Source organism: Phyllostomus discolor, chromosome 10 (genome assembly GCF_004126475.2).
Source record: "Phyllostomus discolor isolate MPI-MPIP mPhyDis1 chromosome 10, mPhyDis1.pri.v3, whole genome shotgun sequence".
NCBI lineage: Eukaryota > Metazoa > Chordata > Mammalia > Chiroptera > Phyllostomidae > Phyllostomus > Phyllostomus discolor.
The window spans coordinates 29,132,113-29,152,222 of record NC_040912.2 but is presented as its reverse complement, the minus strand read 5'-3'; the positions used below and the strand labels follow the sequence as shown (position 1 = coordinate 29,152,222).

At 40.6% G+C, this 20,110-nt stretch overlaps 1 protein-coding gene across 1 annotated transcript in view; it reads left to right on the top strand.

Annotated features, from left to right (window-relative positions):
• The first annotated feature begins 3,797 nt into the window (after positions 1 to 3,797).
• Positions 3,798 to 20,110, top strand: part of COL1A2 (collagen type I alpha 2 chain) — a 35,937-nt gene continuing 19,624 nt past the window's right edge. Inside the window, exons 1-21 of the mRNA XM_028525178.2 lie at positions 3,798 to 4,286; positions 6,772 to 6,782; positions 7,372 to 7,386; positions 8,025 to 8,060; positions 9,229 to 9,321; positions 10,868 to 10,921; positions 13,971 to 14,015; positions 14,102 to 14,155; positions 14,247 to 14,300; positions 14,616 to 14,669; positions 15,079 to 15,132; positions 15,656 to 15,709; positions 17,367 to 17,411; positions 17,713 to 17,766; positions 17,870 to 17,914; positions 18,257 to 18,310; positions 18,805 to 18,903; positions 19,023 to 19,067; positions 19,213 to 19,311; positions 19,750 to 19,803; positions 20,003 to 20,110. Coding sequence (XP_028380979.1) covers positions 4,217 to 4,286; positions 6,772 to 6,782; positions 7,372 to 7,386; positions 8,025 to 8,060; positions 9,229 to 9,321; positions 10,868 to 10,921; positions 13,971 to 14,015; positions 14,102 to 14,155; positions 14,247 to 14,300; positions 14,616 to 14,669; positions 15,079 to 15,132; positions 15,656 to 15,709; positions 17,367 to 17,411; positions 17,713 to 17,766; positions 17,870 to 17,914; positions 18,257 to 18,310; positions 18,805 to 18,903; positions 19,023 to 19,067; positions 19,213 to 19,311; positions 19,750 to 19,803; positions 20,003 to 20,110 — 1,197 coding nt within the window. The 5' untranslated portion in view covers positions 3,798 to 4,216. The remainder of the gene's footprint in view (positions 4,287 to 6,771; positions 6,783 to 7,371; positions 7,387 to 8,024; positions 8,061 to 9,228; positions 9,322 to 10,867; positions 10,922 to 13,970; positions 14,016 to 14,101; positions 14,156 to 14,246; positions 14,301 to 14,615; positions 14,670 to 15,078; positions 15,133 to 15,655; positions 15,710 to 17,366; positions 17,412 to 17,712; positions 17,767 to 17,869; positions 17,915 to 18,256; positions 18,311 to 18,804; positions 18,904 to 19,022; positions 19,068 to 19,212; positions 19,312 to 19,749; positions 19,804 to 20,002) is intronic.

The following is a 20,110-nucleotide window of genomic DNA, read 5'->3' as shown; positions in this document are numbered from 1 at the left end:
ATTTCCATACACACATAAAACTTGAAGGATTTCTTCCACTCGAATGACTTCAGTAATCTGATGACTCTCTTATCCATAAATGTAAGCCAAATATAAGTTTGGGGCTTCAAGCTTAAATAGCTAATGATCGACGAGACCTATCCACCTAATTGTCTGCAAGCACCCAAAACTGAACATACCCAGATTTGATCTGTTTTCCTCCCCTCCCTTACCCCAAGACTTCTCCTCCTCAAACATCTCCCAACTAGATGGACACTAACACCTGCAAGCAGCCAGTCGCTATGGCCAGGAACCTGGTGATGCTCCTCCAGCCTTTCCCCATCAATTGCCACAACCAAACTGCAGAGTCTTTTTCTTCTACTTCAAAAATATTTCTAAAGCCCACTCACCTCTCTCCAACTCCGCCAGCACTGCCCTAGTTCAGACCACCAAGCCGCCATCGTTTGCCTTCTGAATTACCGCTGTGGTCTCTTACCTGGTTTCTGTCTCTGCTGGATTCCCCTTCTGATCGGTTCTTTACACTGAAGCCGAAGGCATCTTTTCAAAAGCACTCACTCGCTACATAACGTCTGTGCTTAAAATCATCCAGACACTCCCCACGGAATAGTTAAGAAAAAACACAAACACCAGGATACAGCTTAAAAGGTGCTGTTTGGTGTGGCCCCTGTTAACCTACCAATCTCATCTCTAGTTCCTCACTCTATTTTCCCCCATCCCTCCACAAGGCCATATGCTGAACAACTTCCATTCCTTAGAACTACCAAATCTTCTCACACCTCTGTGCCCCAGCCTGTGCCCATCTCTTCTAAATCCTGTTCACATGTAAGGCTTGAGCTTGATGCATCCTCCAGGAAGCCCTTCTTGATTCCACCTTCCTAAACTTAGATTAGTTGTTCACCTTGAATCGTCCCATAAACACAAAAGCTCTCTGTGCTCCCCATCTCAGTATTCCCCACATTCTTCTCTATCCCCCTGAGGGCAATTCACAATATGTGGTCTCATTTAAATTATTAGCAAACACTGAATAACCTAACTGATATAATTGGTAGAAACTTCAGTAGTTTTCAAAAAAACTATCACACAAGTCAGGTCAGCCCTCAAAACTTTTCAACTACTGTCTTAATTGTCAGTGTATACCTACTCAGTAGTTGTCTGACAACCAACTCAGCTAGGGCTAGAACTAGAATGAGAGAGTGTAGTAATAATGCTTTTTGCAGAGTGGATCCTTAGTAAGTGTTTGAAAGGAGACGTCAGTCAGATGCTTACTCTGATCAGAGAAAAGAATCAAAGTATGAGGCAATATGGCCTCAGTCTATTCCAAATCCCCTTAGCGGTCAGGTACCCTGCTATTCTTTTACCAAACTTTAAAGTGTCTCCCAGTTTGTCATCTGAAAGTCACAGGGAGTGGAAGAAATCTTTTTTGCAAGAGAACTCAGGAACTTTGGCAACACAAATAGGAACTCAGGTGTCAACTGTCTAGCAGCAAAATGTAGAAGTCTTTGATCTCTGCTGCCCTACTTCCATCCCCCACACTCAGCCCCCACTCCCTCCCTACTGCCTGCTCCTCCCACCCAGTCGCCAGGCTTCCCCTACACGGACACACATGCACAGCCACCCAGCACATTCCCTTTAGGCTTTGGGTCAGCTCTCTTCCCAGCCCCAGCCCCATCCACACAAAAAGCCTCTGGCTGTTTGGAGGCACAGAATATTAAAGAGATCTTAATGTAAGCATTAAAGAATTCCTCCTATAACACAAACACTTGATTTACTCTCTTTCCCATAGGGTGATGAGGAAGAGAAAGAAAGGGTCAAAAATAATGTGTAAAAACTGCTAGAACTGCGATCTGTCTCCCACTTTAAAAAGAAAAATTCCCCTTCAGTTTTCTCCATTTTCATTGTTCCCTGTCGAGCCAGCGCCTCCCACCAATCGCTGAGGACTGCCTGCTTCAAACCCTGCCACATCAGCAGGGAGGGCATTTGGTATTTGCATCAGTGTTTCCAGGAATGCTTTTCAAGTTATCAGTTCACTGTGCAGAGCAGTTTTTCCTTTAAGTTTATACATGTGTGCTGGAACTCGTAGTTCTCTAATTCTCAAAAACTAGCTGAGCACTTGTATGCACTTCCAGAAACTGTTCTACAATTTAAATGATCAGACTGACTGTGCGTTCATTCTTCTTTGTAAACATTTTCCTAGAACAGACCTGCCACCCTTCAAATTCCCTCACACCAAGTTATTTTAAAAGTCTTCCAAACTTATCTCCCAAGTCAATGTCCTTACTTAGAATAAAAGAAGCATTTAGTGTAGGTTTTTTTTTTTTTTTTTGGTTGTTCTCTTTTATTTCCATTAACCATTTAAGGAAGCAAAACGTTTAAGAACATTCGATCCTCTGCTTTATAAGCAGCGGCTGATGAATTAAGTAGAAATTCTTCCTTAAAGGACAGCCCAAAAAGGGAGAGAGGGCAGAGAAGGGGGAAAAAAGGAAAAAAAAGATTAGAAAGGAGCTATAGCCCACTCCATTTCTCTTTGGTGGAGATGGAATCGGCCTAAAGATGCCCCGTGTGTGATGATGCTGACGTCTGGAAGAGGATGGCACCCTCAGTAATCCTCAGTTGCCTCCTTGGGGTGCTGGGCAGGCAGAGGCACAACCCCACACCCCTGGCGTGTCCTCTGGGCCTGGAATGACATCCAAGAGGGTTGGGGAAGGGGCCACCTACTGAAGTTGACTGCATTCAGTATTTCATAATTCTCAGGAGTTCTGGTCTCCAACCCCAGTAAGTGTCTCAAGGTCAAGACCCCAAATTCGAATTAGAAGCCCTTGAAGAAGGGCTAGGCGGTTCCTCCAGGCTGTGGAAGGAGCTGGGCGGAAGGTACGTGCATGGGCATTGATTGCCTCTAAGAGTGGGGTCAGTGAACAGACAGCGAGGACAAGAGGGATTGGGAGGGTCTCACCAGAAGGCTATCTGAATCCAGACTCAGGATGGAGCTAGTAAACGCAGACAAGGAGCCTGCGAAAAAGAGGAGGGGGAGAATGGAAACCTGAACGGGAGGGCATGGGTTCTCCAACACAACCTCAGAAAGGAGACCGCATAAGAGAGGTGTCCTGGTCCATCTGCTGCAGTCATTTCTCAGGGCCAGATGATCCCCAAAGTCTAGTTTTAAAATTAGCTTCAGCAGAGGGTGCGAAGTGCAAAGACTTCCCGACAGCTTGGTCTAGTCTGGTGTGTTCAACGCTTGCGCGCAAAGCATATCTCCCCCAGTGCTGGGTGCCACGCCGCTCCAGCCTGCTCCCCACCCCACCCCCAACGGTAGGCGTCCTCCGGCTCCAGCCCAATCCTCCAGTAACAGAAACTCCTGTCACCCTCTTGGGGCCAGAACAGAGAGAGAGAGAGAAAGAGAGACAGAGACAGACAGAGACAGAGAGACAGAGAGTTACTGCTGAAAAAGTGGGTTTACACACTCCCCAAAGCGGGAGAAAACCTGGGCGGGGGCTGGGGAGGGGCGAGGGACGACTGGAGGGGGTGGAGAAGGGCGGCCCCCCGGCTGTGCCACGTTGCGGGGCCCTCCTCCCCTGCCCTCTACGCGTCCTCCGGGCTTTCTCCACACTGCCGGTGCCCCGCAGGGCACAAGGTGAGGCCGGCTGGACAGCTCCTGCTTTGATCTACCGCCTCCCGTCCCCTCTACTGCTGCCCCAGTGCCCGGAGATCTGCAAAGTCTGCCCACGTCTGGGTCTGCAGAGCGCTCCGACGTGTCCAAAAGTGTTTCCAAACTTGGAAAGGGCGGGGGAGGGCGGGGGGATGGGGAGGGCGGAGGTATGCAGACTGCGAGTCAGAGTTTCCCCTTGAAAGCCTCAAAAGTGTCCACGTCCTCAAAAAGAATGGAACCAATTTAAGAAGCCAGCCCCGTGGCCACGTCCCTCCCCCCTTTGCTCCCTCCTCTGCGCCCCCGCAGTCTCCTCCCAGCTGTGGCTGCCCGGGCCCCCAGCCCCAGCCTTCCCATTGGTGGAAGCGCTTTTGGAGGCACCCTCGGGCCAGGGAAACTTTGGCCGTATAAATAGAGCAGATCCGGGCTTTATTATTTTAGCACCAAGGCGGCAGGAGGTTTCTGCTAAGTTGGAGGTACTGGCCACGACTGCATGCCTGCGCCCGCCAGGTGATACCTCCGCCGGTGACCCAGGGGCTCTGCGACACAAGGAGTCTGCATGTCTAAGTGGTAGACATGCTCAGCTTTGTGGATACGCGGACTTTGTTGCTGCTTGCAGTAACTTCGTGCCTAGCAACATGCCAATGTAAGTGACTTCAGCTTGTTTGGGGCAGGGGTGGAGAGAGGTTAGCCGGCTGGGCAACAAGGAAAAGGAAAACCCGAGCTAAGTTCGAGGTGCAGCTTGGAGGGAAGGCCCTCTGGCATTTGGAGGAAGGCCGGCATTGATAAGAAACATTTAACTTATCTTAGAAATGAAAACGTACAAGGCCCGACTCACCAAAAGTTAGGGAACTTCTCTCTGAACTCAGAGTGAGACTGTTAAATTGATCTGAATCCTCAGGTTAGGGAAGTTCAAAGGCAACAGGTCTTCTCCCTGAGGATGGGGTATTAACAACTGGTGTGATTAAGGAAGTCGAGGCCCTAATAGGCCCATTACTGCCCTGTGCCCTCTTTGTAAAACTTGAGGCCTGCTTTAGAAAGCCCTCCGATTTAGTAATATAAAACTAACCCTCCACGGGTTTTTCTCTTCCGGTTTTTTAAGATTTGTCTGGATGTTGGGGAGGAGGAGGCAGGGAAAGAGGCGCCCTCTGGAGGGAGAACCATGAAAGTGCATGGGACCAGGCCTTAGGCTAACCCAGAGAGGTTATCTGCCTTTCTGATGGAAGCCATTCCCAGTACCGCCAGTCAGTGGATTCTGGGAAGGAACGTGGATGCTGCTTGGAATGGATACATTCTGAAAAGTAATATTAGCTTCTCCATTCATTATCTGGTCATGGAAATGGTAACATTATTTAACCAGAATCTGCTCTGTATTTTGTTGAGCCTGAGAGTTACCTCTTCAACGTATTTCCAGTAACAAGCAGACATTCTGGACACAGAAAGCTGGGAAATACCAACGTTGATCTGAGGGTCAAGAGACTGGGGATTTTCCCATGACTCTGCCCCTAGTTACCATGTGACCTTGGGCAAATCAAACTTTTCTAAAATGCAGGAGAGAGATTAGATGGACCCTAAGGCCACTTTCCAGCTGTAGGTTTTATGACCTGACTGCCATGTCAAGACAGAATGAAGAAAATCAGTCCGTTTCTGTCTCGAAAATGGCTGCCCAATTACCAAAGATACTGACCTGATGGGGATTTGAGGGGTTCTGTTCAAACCCAACACCCCAAAACATTTGTCCATCCACCTGCCACCATGTCTGTAACCGCATCACTACTGACACAGATCTTTTCTGTGTTCTCTCCCTCCATCCACTTTTAGTATACATACTGTGGATACTAAGGAGTAATTGCACTCAACAAAATTCACATTGCCAATTTTTATTATGAGATCTTGCCAGGGGGAAGGGGGGAGTTTGATCCTAGAGAAAAGATGAAAACAGACCTGGGGAAGTTTGAAGATACAAAAGGCCACTCACCTTCTGATCCACAGCCAACTGCAGTCTAGATAAATGTTACCAAACACACATGCTTTAAAATGGCTTATTCTGAGTAATTAAAAGTCAAATTTCCAAAATCATAAGGGCTTCCATTAATCAAATCCAGACATAATTATTCTTCCTGCTGATGGACCTAATAAACATATCGTTTATCTAATTTAAATGTAATTTTCATAAATTGCCCTTAAATGTCAGTGGTGGATGTGGTCCACCCTCCTGAATTGTGACTATTGCAACAGATGTTCTCACTCCAAATGACACACTTCTTGGCCACCTAATTAAAGCAATTTTTAGGGGTGATTCATCTTATTGCCAGCTTGGCCACACTTATATCCTGCATTAACCTATCATTTTTATACTGTAGGGAAGGGATTCAGTCTTAAGAATTTACAGCAATTATGGTTAAGGAGGGGATATTAGTTTAGTGTATTTTCCCCATTATTTTTGAAGATTTTTAATCCACACTTTTTCCATTTATACAGAACGATTCCTTCCAAGGGGAAACAAGTGACAGATATTGGTAAAATGAACTTAGCTAATTTAAGTGAACCAATTTAAAGCAAAATTCCAGATGTCTAAATGAATCCATTTTCATAGTGACTAGTTTGCCAGTTAGACCTTTTGAAAAAGGACATTAAGAATGGTATAAACTCAGTGAAACACTAAGTAACTTTAGTGTTTTATAAGAACCAGACTCTGTTTAGGTAACACACTTTCCTAAATTTTTCTTTCTTTGAAATATTTTTTTGTATCAAAAATTATCTAAACCATAAATTATTTCCTCATCAACCTACTGGTCTGGCTACATGTGCAATTTACCACCTTAATTACTAAACATTATAAATATCCTTCAGACATTATTATTTCACAGATTTATAAATCAGTAAATAATTAACTATTTAATTCAAAATAGTTACACGTTAATATTGCATGCAAATCACCCTGCTAGTCCCTACCATACTTTTGACCCACATAATTTCCAAGTCATTAGAATATGCTTAATAAAAAATACACTTGGGTCTTTAGTTAGGTAAGTGAATTTTATAGACTAATATATCTGGTTGGTAATCACTGCTACTGGTCAATGAAATAATACTAATAATTGTTTCCTACTTTTCCCTTTCCTCTACAGCTCTACAAGAGGTACGTAAAATTATTTTGAAAATCTGTTTTTTTATACTTTGCCTTAGCCACAGTAATGTCCTCTGTGGGGAAGGAAGGGGAGGCTACATTGACTAACCTGGGTTCCCAAGAAAATCACCAGGAGTTACATGTGGTCAAACCTTTCTGGCAGCCTTAGAAAGTACCCACCCCAATTTCTAAAATGGGCGGGACTACTGAATAAGACCAGTCTCATAAGAACACCCATAAGAAACAGAGAGTAAATAATCTAGTGGAAGTTTGGGTTTTAGCATCATCTACTACAAAGCAGAAGACTCCATAGCTAGAGAATCTTGGCATTCCCCTGGAATCATTTGCAAGAAAATTATGAACAAATTCTTAGTTCATGAATTGAATTTGAGGCCTAATTTTAGATAAGTATATATTTTGGTTCTTTACATATTTTATTTATTTGTAAAATGTATAGTTGTACTTTGAGATATTAAGATAATAGTAATGCACAATATATATACTCCATAACTATATTTGTATACTACATGAAAATGAGATCCATTTTAAAATACATGTGTGCAATTTTCCGCATAATGATCTTGTACTTATTCTTTTCTAGGGAACTGCAAGAAAGGTAAGGGTCCAGTACTTCTCCATAATATCTGAAATGATCAGTGATAACTTTTAATTTTACCAAATTTATAGTAGACTATAAAAGAAAAATACTTTGTCAAGATTTATCCACATAAATATGCAGTAGCTAAACCATAGAATAAAGTAGCTTTGATGTTTAAAATAAAGTCTGATCTTCCAGAATCATTTCTAATTACATTTACATTATATAAACTGGTGATCTTCGTACTAAAGGAAAAGAGACTTGTTTTTATTCTGGAGATGAAATGACTATTATGTTAATTATGGGTAATAGATGAAAGTTTATTGTAAAAGGCTTTAACTATAAAAATATCCTGTTAATGATGGAACAAAATGGTAATTTTATCCACAGACATCATCTTTCTAAAAACAGTAGTTATCATATTGGCCTAATGACTGGAGACTATAGCCTCCAATGTCCCAATTTGAAAAAATTACATGTAATTATAATAAAAACAATATACTCTTATCTACTGCATTGTGCTATTTTTATAGCTATTATCCAGTAACACTGTGGTTAGATCAGTCTAACAAAGTAATTTTTATCAAGACCACTTTGCTTGTTCACTGGAAATTGCTTAGACATTTAGAATGATGCTATTTGTGTCTTCCTCGTAGGGTCCAACTGGAGATAGAGGACCACGCGGAGAAAGGGTATGCAATTTTTGAATTATTAAAGGGCTTTGTCTGTAATTGAATAATTACATTTTAGAACTACAGGATACTAACAATTTATAAAAGTATTATATATCCAGATAATTGTACCACCTTTTAAACAGATAATGCCCTACAGAAAAAGAGGCGAATGAGCATTATTATATCTAATCAATACTCTTTTCAGGTCAAGATTATCCCTCAGAAAAGCAAAAACTATTACAGACAGCCATATTTTGTGCATGATCTATCTTTCTTTGTTTTTAGTTGACCTGCTCAACGCAGACGTAATGGAAATGTATCCCCCTACCACTATATAGTCCTTATCTTTTTAATGCATTTGTTTGCTTTTCAAGTAAGATATATTATGTAGCCTGGGAATACTAGTGAAATAGCAGTCAGCCTGTCATAAATGTGCAAATTAGGCTTACACTGTATTCATGGTTTGCTTAGATCTCCCTGCTATGCTTATTTGGCATGCACGGCTTTGCATTATATGACACTTTTGCCAATATAAGTACCTGTATCTTCTATCTGTTATAAGTGCAGACTTAAATGCATTCCACTCAGACAATTTATTAGAGGTAGCATTATGTCAGTATATTACTTTAATGACATAAATAGTGTTAATGGTAGGAAACCTGCAGCATTTTCTACCCTGTGATAAAATTACTTTATTAATTATCATATTAACTAATCTACTATTCACACATAACTTACCAAAACAAATGAATAAGCTCATCACAGTCAGAAACTGACAATCAATATACACAGCTCATCACTGCGCACTGTTACCCACGTGAAATTTACAGAATCATAAATGTTAGCTACAATTTCTATCTTTATTTGAATACTGGAGCTCCACTGTGAATTAATATTCAGTGGCCGAGTTCCTCCTCATGGAGAAACTGCCCTGTGTTATCTCTCCTTCATATATGTCACTAAACCTCCTTCTAAAATAGACCCATCTTATAAGTTAATTTCTTTTTTTTCCTTATAAGTCAATTCCAATCAGTGGCAAATATGGCATATTAAATTTCCACACCACTTGCACATTGAAAGATCTGAACAGCTGATTTTACCACGTGTGTTCTTAGGTATCCTTTTCTATGTATAAGTTCTTATAGGCTCTATCTAATCCCAGCCTAATTCACTTTCTACATAACAGGGTCCACCAGGCCCACCAGGCAAAGATGGTGATGATGGTATCCCAGGCCCTCCTGGCCCCCCTGGTCCTCCTGGCCCCCCTGGGCTTGGCGGGGTAAGGTGTCTTAAGTATTGTTAACTTTTAACTAACTTTGATTGCTTATACCTCTATTGGAAGAAGGCTAATTGTGGAATTTATTTTTAGCTGTTAAATTTGCTCTGTGGCTATGAGTATATTTCACTGCATTTCTTCAGTTTCTGCACTCGAGATTCAGCTGTGCCTGTTCCCTTTGTGAGCTCATGCCAATTACAGGGCTGGTCTTTGTGTGCACTGAAGGTAGCTGCAGCCCTCGCGACCATTACTTAATTTGAGAATTTAATATCTTTTATCAGTAGGGCACAAATAAGAGGTGTTGCATTATTAAAGAGCTTGATTAGATTGAATTATAACTGAAATTCTTGCTCTTAAGCAATTTTGCAAACATCCTACTCTTTTTATTCTCCTTGGCTTGAAGTCTACTGAACCAATATTCAAGCATTTTTAGGTTTAATTTGCTTGAAACTAATTTGAGAAAAGTACATTTTCCTTTTTCATTAATATCTTCTTTTAGCTTTATGTCTTTAACAATGGAATGAGTGCCAAATGGCCACACTGCAGGAAGGAAAACATATTTGCTTAATTGGTTAGCAATATGAATCAGAAGCCTGATTCCAATACTCAACTGTATGCCAGTAAAATAAGACCTTTCTCCCCCAAAGATCTTATTATGATTGCTTATCTATTGAGTGTATTAAAGAGCACCTTCTTTAATAGATCTACCACTGTAAGAGAGATCTTTAATGGTAAAGTTATTACTGTGACCTATTTTTTTAACGTTTAATCTTTAAGGGGCATTTTAATTTCATTTTCCTCTCGACTTGAGAACTCTGTATAGCTTTCTTGAAAGTCAAGCAAGAAAAAGTTCTCTTTGTCATATTGTGTAGTTCTGAAGAAGTGGGGCAACAAGTGGAATATGCAGAGTTGGTCTCTGCTTATTTGATCAGGGTCCTTCAGTGACTTTTTAAAGCTTCAAAAGCCCCCCTTCCTCAGTGTAGAGGTTGGGGCTGGAGAGAGAGGGTTCACAGGTTAGGAAAAGATTTGAAAAATAAGGTAAAGAAGCTCCCATTTCAAACTAAGTGCAGACTAAATTTTTAACTTGTATTTCCCTGACTTTGTAGGAGTTTAGCTTGATATGGAATTCTTTTTTTTTTGGGGGGGGGTAACCAGAAAATTTTATTAAACAATGTTAAATAAATACAGGTCTCATGTTCATGGATGAGAGCCCAGCATAATAAATAAACTAATTCTCACAAAATAACCTACTAATTTAATATATCGCCAACAAAATCCTAGACTTTCTCCCTCATAATGATGGACTAGATAATTTGAACCTATCCTCCCATTTAACTTAAAAAGTTAAAAATAAGTGAATGGAATATTTTCTGAAAGTTTCTTAAAGCATTAAAATGTTCTAAACTAACTGTAGCAAAAATATTGCTCTCTTTTAAACAACAACAGAAAAACCTTCACCAGTAAAATAAGAAAATGAACTACATGGCTAGTAATTACGTTATTTATATGCTTATGTTTAATGTTATATATATGTTTTCCTTCCCTCTAGAATTTTGCTGCTCAGTTTGATGGGAAAGGAGTTGGAGGTGGCCCTGGACCAATGGTATGCTTCTTTCTTTTTATTTTAGCCAAAAAAATTACTGAACAGAGAATTTCTTTCATATTAAAGTTCACATTGCCATTTATTTAGCTACTTAGGTTAGCAGTCAATTCTTAAATCAGATAAAAGAAGCAACTTTTTGTATTCAAAACTATAAAAATTTAAGCCTAGCATCCCTGGATGGTGTAGCTCAGTGGATTGAATGCCCACCTGCGAACCAAAAGGTTGCCAGTTTGATTCCCAGTCAGGGCACATGCCTGAATTGTGGGCCAGGTCTCCAGTGGGGGCCATGTGAGAGGCAACCACACACTGATATTTCTCTCCCTCTCTTTCTCACTCCTTCTTCCTTTCTCTAAAATTAAATAAATAAAATCTTTAAGAAAATTTTTAAAAAATTTAAGCCTAGTTTAAGGGGGTTCAATTTTCTCTACAAACTTGCCTCCACAGAATAGATCAGATATTTATACCTAAGAAATAATCTCTGGACACAGTAATCATAACTCAGGTAAATCAATTTAATTCAAGAGAGTGATCACTCTGAGTAATCATTTTTTACATACTTGAACATCATTTAGAATTTTAAGCAACACTTAGAGACATAGAACTATTAAGTTTTATAACTAAAGGATGTAAGCCCTTTCCCAAGGTCATGCAAGTGGTTGTGACAGACTAGGAATCACCTCCAGACAGACGTCTGGTATTGGACAGTATCATGCATCTAGTACTTGAATAAAATGTTAATTCATTCAACAAATGGTTATCAGCTGCTTTCGATGAACTCCAAACTGTATCATGCACTGGGGATAGAAAAGTGAATGTGATAGGTTCTTACCCTCCCTCAGGGAGATGGAAATGTAGGGGATCTTTCCTTTTATTCATCTTGATAAAAATTCCTTTTTAAGTCTATTCATTACAAATCAGTATAGGAGACAAAGTGAGTAAAATTTAGCACGTCACTCAGCACAAATATTTAATATATCCTATAATTTGAGTAACATTTAGAAAATGTCCTATATGATTATGGAAACAATGGTCTATCTTTAATACGTGAGCAATATAACCAGCATCAGGGAGAGGGGTTAAGGAAAAAAACTGACGTGAGCATGCAAAATTTATACTAGTATGTATAAAATTGAAGGAAAATACATTGATGTAAAAACATTAAGTTGATTAACACTGTAGCTTAAGACGCACATACAGCTTAGTGATTTTAATTAATTGTTTCCAAACAAAGGTATTTATCTGCCCAAAGTTAACACAGTCTTTGAAAAATAAATCTTACTGGACAATGTGTTTGGTGCTCTATCTTCGAAAGAAGATGTTTCGCTGGAAGTAATGGACCATAATAAACTAATATACTATAAGGGCAAGATAATATTTTCTGTAAATTAAAACTCTCACTTGAAAGTAATGTGCCTTTAATTGATGACTTGCAATTTCCTGGCTTTTCCTGGTAATTTAAAACATTCATATAGGAAATGAAGAATTAGAGATTTTCTTTGGCTTTGTTTATGTTGGGTATTTGAAATTAGCCATTTCAGTTAAGGCTGGACATTAGTCAGTTTTAAATCAGTACCTACATTTCAAGAAGCTAAAAGGGAAAAATAAAGCACGAATTTAAAAAAGGCTAAATAAGCCTAGAAAATTAATATGGATTTCAGTTCCCCTGACTTTGGAACCCCTCTCTGGGGGGCATAAAGCAGATTGTTTTACTTTTAAATATCAATAAAATATAATTTAGACTTGCACATCCACTCACATTCGCAGACACATGTAATCAGCAGTTACGTGTTTCACAAATAGGAAATATAGGCAGCAATAAAGTATTAAAATAATTTCCCATCTTGGAAAATCAATAACTGTAAAACCCCACAGGGCTCTCCTCTGAATTAATGAGTAAGCATTGTCTGCCTCACAGCCTCTACCAAACAAACTACTTTTTATGTAAATGAAATTGTTGCAAATACAAGGAAAAATGAATAAATATAATTAAAAATGCATGCTGTCAGAGAAAATTATTTTTTAATGTATACCTAAAAATTATTTGGATTGAAAAGTGACAGTTTCTTTTAGTGTCGATGCGATTTCCAAAACCAAATAAATAATTCTTATAATTAAGATGATGTGCTTTTTAATCAAATTCATATTATTTCACTCGAGGCACTAATACAATGGGGCAGACTGACAGCAGAGTGCCCTGTGTCAGGAGCAAATTGCCCGAGACGTGTCTGTGTGATGTTCTCAGCGGCAGAGGAGCGGCCCGGCAGGAGAGCGCGCACAGGCACTGATTACTACAGAGGGGAGTCAGGAGTGGAGAGTCAGCTTGCAGACTAGGAACACTCTGCTTTACTCTATGTGCTACGGAGTAAAGAACAAAGGGGAGAACAATTGGCTGTCATTTGGGCCATATTTTCAATAATAGTAGGATGTTTCAGTCATCTTTTACTTTTCCTTTACCCCTCATTACATCCACTTTTGTTTGACATTTTCATCCATCACCCAAAGCCCTTAAAGGAGCTATACTCTCATAAGGTTATAATAAACCTTCTTCTAATCATTAAGGAGGTTTTTTTTTTATCCTTTTCAATGTATGTCCCCGTGGCAACAAAAATACCAACTTCCTAGCTAAGGATCACATGGGGAGATGCCATATGATCAAGGGAATCCAAAGGGAAATGTTTGGTCAACTGCATGAAAGGCAGCTGTGTATCCCGACTGTGCAGGGACTGATCCACTCCACTGCATTCGAACCACCTCAGGATGTCCCCTGAAGCACAACCTCAGGGGCCTTGTGGCCATGCCATCTAATTCGCATTCAGTCCTACTGATTTGGGTTGGTAGAAGACAAAAGGCAAAGACAGAATAATAGTGGAGGACAGTCAGGTCCTTAAACGCTTCCTCTGGGAAGGACAAAAACTGTGAAATAAAACCAAGACAATTCTGTTCAACTGTCCATCACAAGATGTCTATGGCACTGCTAAACTAGTTCCCTCTAACCCGAACCAAGGCCATGACACCTTGCCGGTGCTGATTCTATCTGTCCTCTTCACAGGGTCTGATGGGCCCCAGAGGCCCTCCTGGTGCAGCTGGAGCCCCTGTAAGTACCAAAAGCTTGTAATTGCTCTTATGTAAAAATATCAAATTAAATAAAGGCTTGGAATATGACATATTGTTTGCTTTTAGGGCCCTCAAGGGTTCCAAGGACCTGCTGGTGAGCCTGGTGAACCTGGTCAGACTGTGAGTACCTTCTCCCCATTTGTGATAAGTATGTCTTTCAAAAAATGTATTCATGTGTCCTTAACAAAATGATGGATCTCCCATTCTCTAGGGTCCTGCAGGTGCTCGTGGTCCACCTGGCCCTCCCGGTAAAGCTGGTGAGGATGTAAGTATTTACTCTTAAGCATTTTCAAATGGCATTTAAATCCTCCTGCCTCAATGAGGGTTTCTAGATTCAAATTAAGTATTCTGCCAAGAGCCAGATATGCCCAACATAACTGTTCCCATATGGAAAAGAGTATTTTAATGAAATAGTAATTAATTGGATCTTATTTAAGGAAATATAATTATTAATTAAATATATATTTGGATCCACATTTTTATGTGATGGCTTTTACTGCTGTTGTGAAAACCAAGATGCCCCACTTTCATCTGACAGTTTGCCAACAAAGATTAACCCTGTGATGCTCTCATGTTTTAGGGTCACCCTGGCAAACCCGGCCGGCCTGGAGAGAGAGGAGTCGTTGGCCCACAGGTAAGACTTTTTACAGCAGTTATGCAGTCCAAGCACCAGAGGCATTTCACAGATAAGACAGATGCTAAAACTAAAAGCAGTCCACATGACAACTTAAGTGGCTGCATACTTGTCACACTCATTGAAGGCATCTGGCAAATAAGAATGTATAGAGTTTTTATTAATGCAAATAATGTAATATCAATGACAGCAAGCATACTATGAACAACTAAATGGTATTTTCTACAAACACCACAGTATTAGTTACTCAAATAGAGTAAATTAATGTACTGTTCTGTGCTTAAAATATATATTAGTTTTTTATTCCGAGCTTGGATTTTGATAAGAAGAAATATTTTGGAGGGAAGAAATAATTGTCTTTTAACTTGAAATGAAAATGTTATTTATCTTCTGTGTGTTTTTATTCAAGGGTGCTCGTGGTTTCCCTGGAACTCCTGGACTTCCTGGCTTCAAGGGCATTAGGGTGAGCACTTTATTTTCCCCAGGAGAGAAAATGTTGATTTGTTTTTTTTAGGAAAAACCTCAACTGTATGTAAACTCCTGGGTGACACATATTTGCATCCAAAGCCCTAGAATTTTCCAAAGTGAAGAGAGAGTCAAAGAGTTAAGGATCTTTGGAAAGTAATGTAGTGTGGAGCGGGGGGGGGTTTCAGTCTGTTCATAGCTTCCAAGAAACAAGGATCCCTGCAGAGAAAATTGTACAAAATGGCGTAAGAGGTATTTACAACAATCTGAAGACAGTAAAATTATTAAAGATGGAAAGGATAAAAGAGAGCATCTAGTGCTATATCCTTCCCTTTCCGAGGCAGGGAGCTTTCCTGGGGCCGTGGAGGGAGTTTGCCGGGGACCTGGAGCCCCGGCACTGCATTCCACAGGGGCCGTCATGGGGCTCCCCTCGGAGACAGCAACTGCAGAGACAGCAGATGTTGGATCTGAGTAAGCACTCTGATGGGACGACATTTCAATAATGTGCATTTGCTTTACAGGGACACAATGGTCTGGATGGATTGAAGGGACAGCCCGGTGCTCCAGGTATTAAGGTAAATACCAGATCAGAAAAGTTGTTTTTAAAGCAATGGACTGTAGTTTCCCATCACCACCAGAAAGTGTATTTTGACTGAGGGCTACTCATAATCCAAAGAGTACCTTATTCCCTCTCTTATACTTTCAATCCCTCAATGGTACAGGCTATGGGATTCTGTGACAAGAGTCCAATTATTAATAATATTTATTCAATTAAATATCCGTTATACAATTGATATAAAAATGTCAATAATTTTTCCTCCATTTCCTTTCAGTCAATCTCTGCAGCCAAAATAAAAGTAAATAAACACACAGTCAGATATTAGGACACTATACATTACTTTAAACTGTGAATCTCCTTTGTCATGCACTAATTAGGTAGGTACATTCATGTCACAATACACTTTTCAACCTCTTTCCTGTGATTTATCTGTGCACACTCAAAAATGTTTTAATTAGGTAATTAAAGTCTCAGAAGTGTGTTATCTCTTGGCTAGGCTCCTCTCTGACAGCATTTTCAACTATAAAATGTTCTCTCTCCTATTAAAGAGATAATGTGATATTAAAGTGAATACCAACGTAATTACAAATTAATGAGTAACGAACACTAGCGGGACCAGAAATGAACATGAATATGGAGAATCTGTTCTAACTTTCCAGCTGCCACACAAATGGATAAGGTCAAGCTCATTCTCCCTGGAGCCTAATATAATAGCTCAAACTACTAATCACAGCATCATAAAATGTTCAAGCTTGCAAGGAGCTCTGGAGACTTCTTCATTCTGCAGATGAGGGAAACTGAGGCTGAAAGGGAATGAATGACTTGCCCAGAGTCACATCTAATGGTTAGAAGCACACAGGCTAGAATTCCTGACTCCTGCTCTAGTGCCTATTTCCAAAGAATGTGACAGCACGTAGAATCCTAGAAATGAAGGGTCCTTAACTCATCTCTCCAACCCTGTTTCTTCCATATCTAAGTCAGATTATCTTGAAGGGAATTTCTTTTTGCATGTACCATGGTATCACATTAAACCACCACTACCGTCACCACCAAGATTTTACTCAAGATAAGGATATAGATTGGAAATAAATAAGACAGCTCCAAAGAAATACATGAAATTCAAATTTTCATGTGTATTTCACAAAAATAAAAATATTGAGTGTTAAAATAACTGTAGAGAGGGTAAATATGGTAATATTGAAAGCCAGTTTATCTGCTGCTATCTCTTTTTATGACATAATTCCAAATATATGAGCCCAGTGTAAATGATATCCAAGACCCAAGGGGGAAATTGGGGAGGGGGAGGTAACACTCAAGCACATCTCCCTAGTACTATGATATTTGGTATCATACAAATAAAACCCCATATTTTAGAAATATTTAAAATCGATGTGTTCGTCATAATTAAGAAAGTCTATATATGTCTAAGAAATGTTGCAGAATATGTGAATGGTTCAATAATAGGGTAAAAATTAGCATATTTATGGAAATGTATATAAAATTTAATATATTCAAATGTATAACTGAATATGTTTATAAATATAATTTTATATATTCATATGTATACATATTCATGTGTATAACTTAATATATGTCTATAGATATAATTTTTATATGTGTAACTTTCAATGTATATAAATTATAAAACAAAACCTCAATCATTTTTCGTGTAGGGTGAACCTGGTGCCCCCGGTGAAAATGGAACACCAGGCCAAGCAGTAAGTAATAACTACTTGGTTGTAAATATAAATCTGCATACCCCTTGCAAGCTGGAACTTCCTTAATGTTTTTGGTAATTACTATTTCCCTCGGCATTGTATTCTTTGGTAGTTTTCTAATAGCCGTAATAGCCTTCTGCCTACTTAATTGAAATCTATTACCTCGTAGTTGGAATTAGAATGAGACCTATTTATTTCTAGTGGATTCTTGCGCATGTTGGAAATTGGACAGAGCAAATAATGCTCGTGGCTTTTTTCGAGTTAGCATTCTGGATTTTACTGAAAATGTTTCTGCTTTTAGGGAGCCCGTGGGCTGCCTGGCGAACGAGGACGAGTTGGTGCCCCTGGCCCAGTTGTGAGTGCTTCCCTTTTTCCTCATGTTTATCTTTTTAAAAGATTTTCCAGTAATTGCTATTTAACTTTCCACTTGACTTTTTCTCTCTTTTTTTTCTTCCTAGGGTGCCCGTGGAAGTGATGGAAGTGTGGGTCCTGTGGGTCCTGCTGTAAGTCTTGACATTGAAGAGTGTGTGGTGGGAGGTGTCTTCTTGCTTGGTCCCCTATGAACTATGTTAGGTAGCTCGCCAGGTGTTCAGTGGGTCTTTTGGAGATTCCAGTCATACATACTCTCCCTGGGACTTTTGAATGATATATAAAGCAAAATCTACTCGACCTTGGATACCTTCAATGTCTTTTTTGCTAAGATACCAATGACAGCAGACTAGCTGTCAGTTTTTTCTTTGCCAATATTAAATAAGGTTGAGCCCCTCTAAACTCTTCCATATTCTGTTGTTGTGCTGCTAATTTACTGAAAGGAAATTTCTTACCACCCTCTGCTTTGATTTCAGGGTCCCCTTGGGTCTGCTGGCCCTCCAGGCTTCCCAGGTGCTCCTGGCCCCAAGGTAAAAACCGGGTGACCACTGTCATTACCTCAATAAACTCTTTATTGTGATGAGCAAGATAGACCCTGTGCTTGCAGATAGTTAATTCCAGAACAAATACCTTGACAAGATGTGGAATGACCAGTTTTCTCACTCCAACTTGAAAGTACATCATCTCTCTGCCCTTGGGCACTAAGAGCATAGACAGAGATAGCAACAAGGAAAGGGATTCCATGGGGCCCTCTGAGATACCCTCCCAACCAGTTGGGATTGACTAGCAGAGATCCAGAGTCTCCACCACGAGGAGACAAAGGTAGGTGAAGGCAGCAGTGGTAGCCAGGATGGCAGACCCAGGCCAGGAAAATAAGAACCCAGCCCCAAATTTTGTGGTACCAGACCAGATAAGGAAAATGATTGCAATTCTGAAGAAAATTCATAAAATTGGTGTCCTAAAAATAGAGACATGCTGTTTCAGTTTTTGCTGGCTAATGCCCCAGTGTCGTTCCCTCTTTTAGGGTGAAATTGGACCTGTCGGTAACCCTGGTCCTTCTGGTCCCGCGGGTCCCCGTGGTGAAGTGGGTCTCCCAGGTCTTTCTGGCCCCGTTGGACCTCCTGTAAGTAACCGTTGTCATTAACTTCACTGAGTGGAAGGAAAAAAGGGCGAAGGTGGGGTCAAAACAGAAGAGAAATATTCCTATTAACTGATGTCTTTCTCCCTTCCCTTTTCTTGTAGGGTAACCCTGGAGCTAATGGCCTGACCGGTGCTAAGGGTGCTGCTGTGAGTGTTTGGTAGGGGTGGGCGGAGGAGGGGAGAGAGGGGAGGATGGCCGAGGTTCACTGCTGTGGTTTCCAAGGCATTTTAGTGAGAGCTGCCTCTCCTGTCAGTGGCCTCATGATTGACCACTCTGCATTTTCCTTCACAGGGCCTGCCCGGTGTTGCTGGGGCTCCTGGCCTCCCCGGACCCCGTGGTCTTCCTGGCCCTCCTGGTGCTGTTGGTGCTACTGGTGCTAGAGGACTCGTTGTAAGTGGTCGGGCTGCAGCTTTCATCCTCCTGAAATACTATCTCTACCATCATCTCACCACCATCTGAACTTCCTCTTATAGTGTTATGATTCTTATATTTTCTGCCTTAGAATTTTTAGTTTGTATTTCTTTTCTAAGTACATATGCACATGTGCTCAGTGTCTCCCTCTCTCTCTCTCTCTCACAAACACACACAGACACGCCTCCCCTGCTCTCCCGGATTGCTGCCTAAAGGTCAGCGAGCCACATTTCTACGTGAGCAGTCTTGCCCTTCCAACTCTATTCCCCTGTGAGCCATTTAAATATGAACCGGACACATTTCTTAGAGAACCTGAGTTTCTCTTTACCTTAATCCAAAAGCATTGCAAAGCATCTATCTGCAAGAGGGTTGTGACAAATGCTTGTCTTTTGATCACTGTCTTGTATTCCACCCTAGGGTGAGCCCGGTCCCCCTGGTTCCAAAGGAGACAGTGGTAACAAGGGTGAGCCCGTAAGTAGTTCTATGATCACAATTTTATGAAATTATTACTTTTACAAAACAAAAAGTCATACTTGGACTTTTTTAAAAAGTTACCACTTTTTCCCTACCTGGATATAACATAAATTTTTTTTCCTATTCCCCCTCCTTTGTTTTTTTTTTCTATTCCCCCCTCCTCTGTGTTTTGTTTGTTTGTTTTTTCATTAAATAGGGCTCTGCTGGGGCCCAAGGTCCTCCTGGTCCCAGTGGTGAAGAAGGAAAGAGAGGCACCAATGGCGAAGCTGGTCCCGCTGGCCCCCCAGGACCTGCTGGGCTGAGA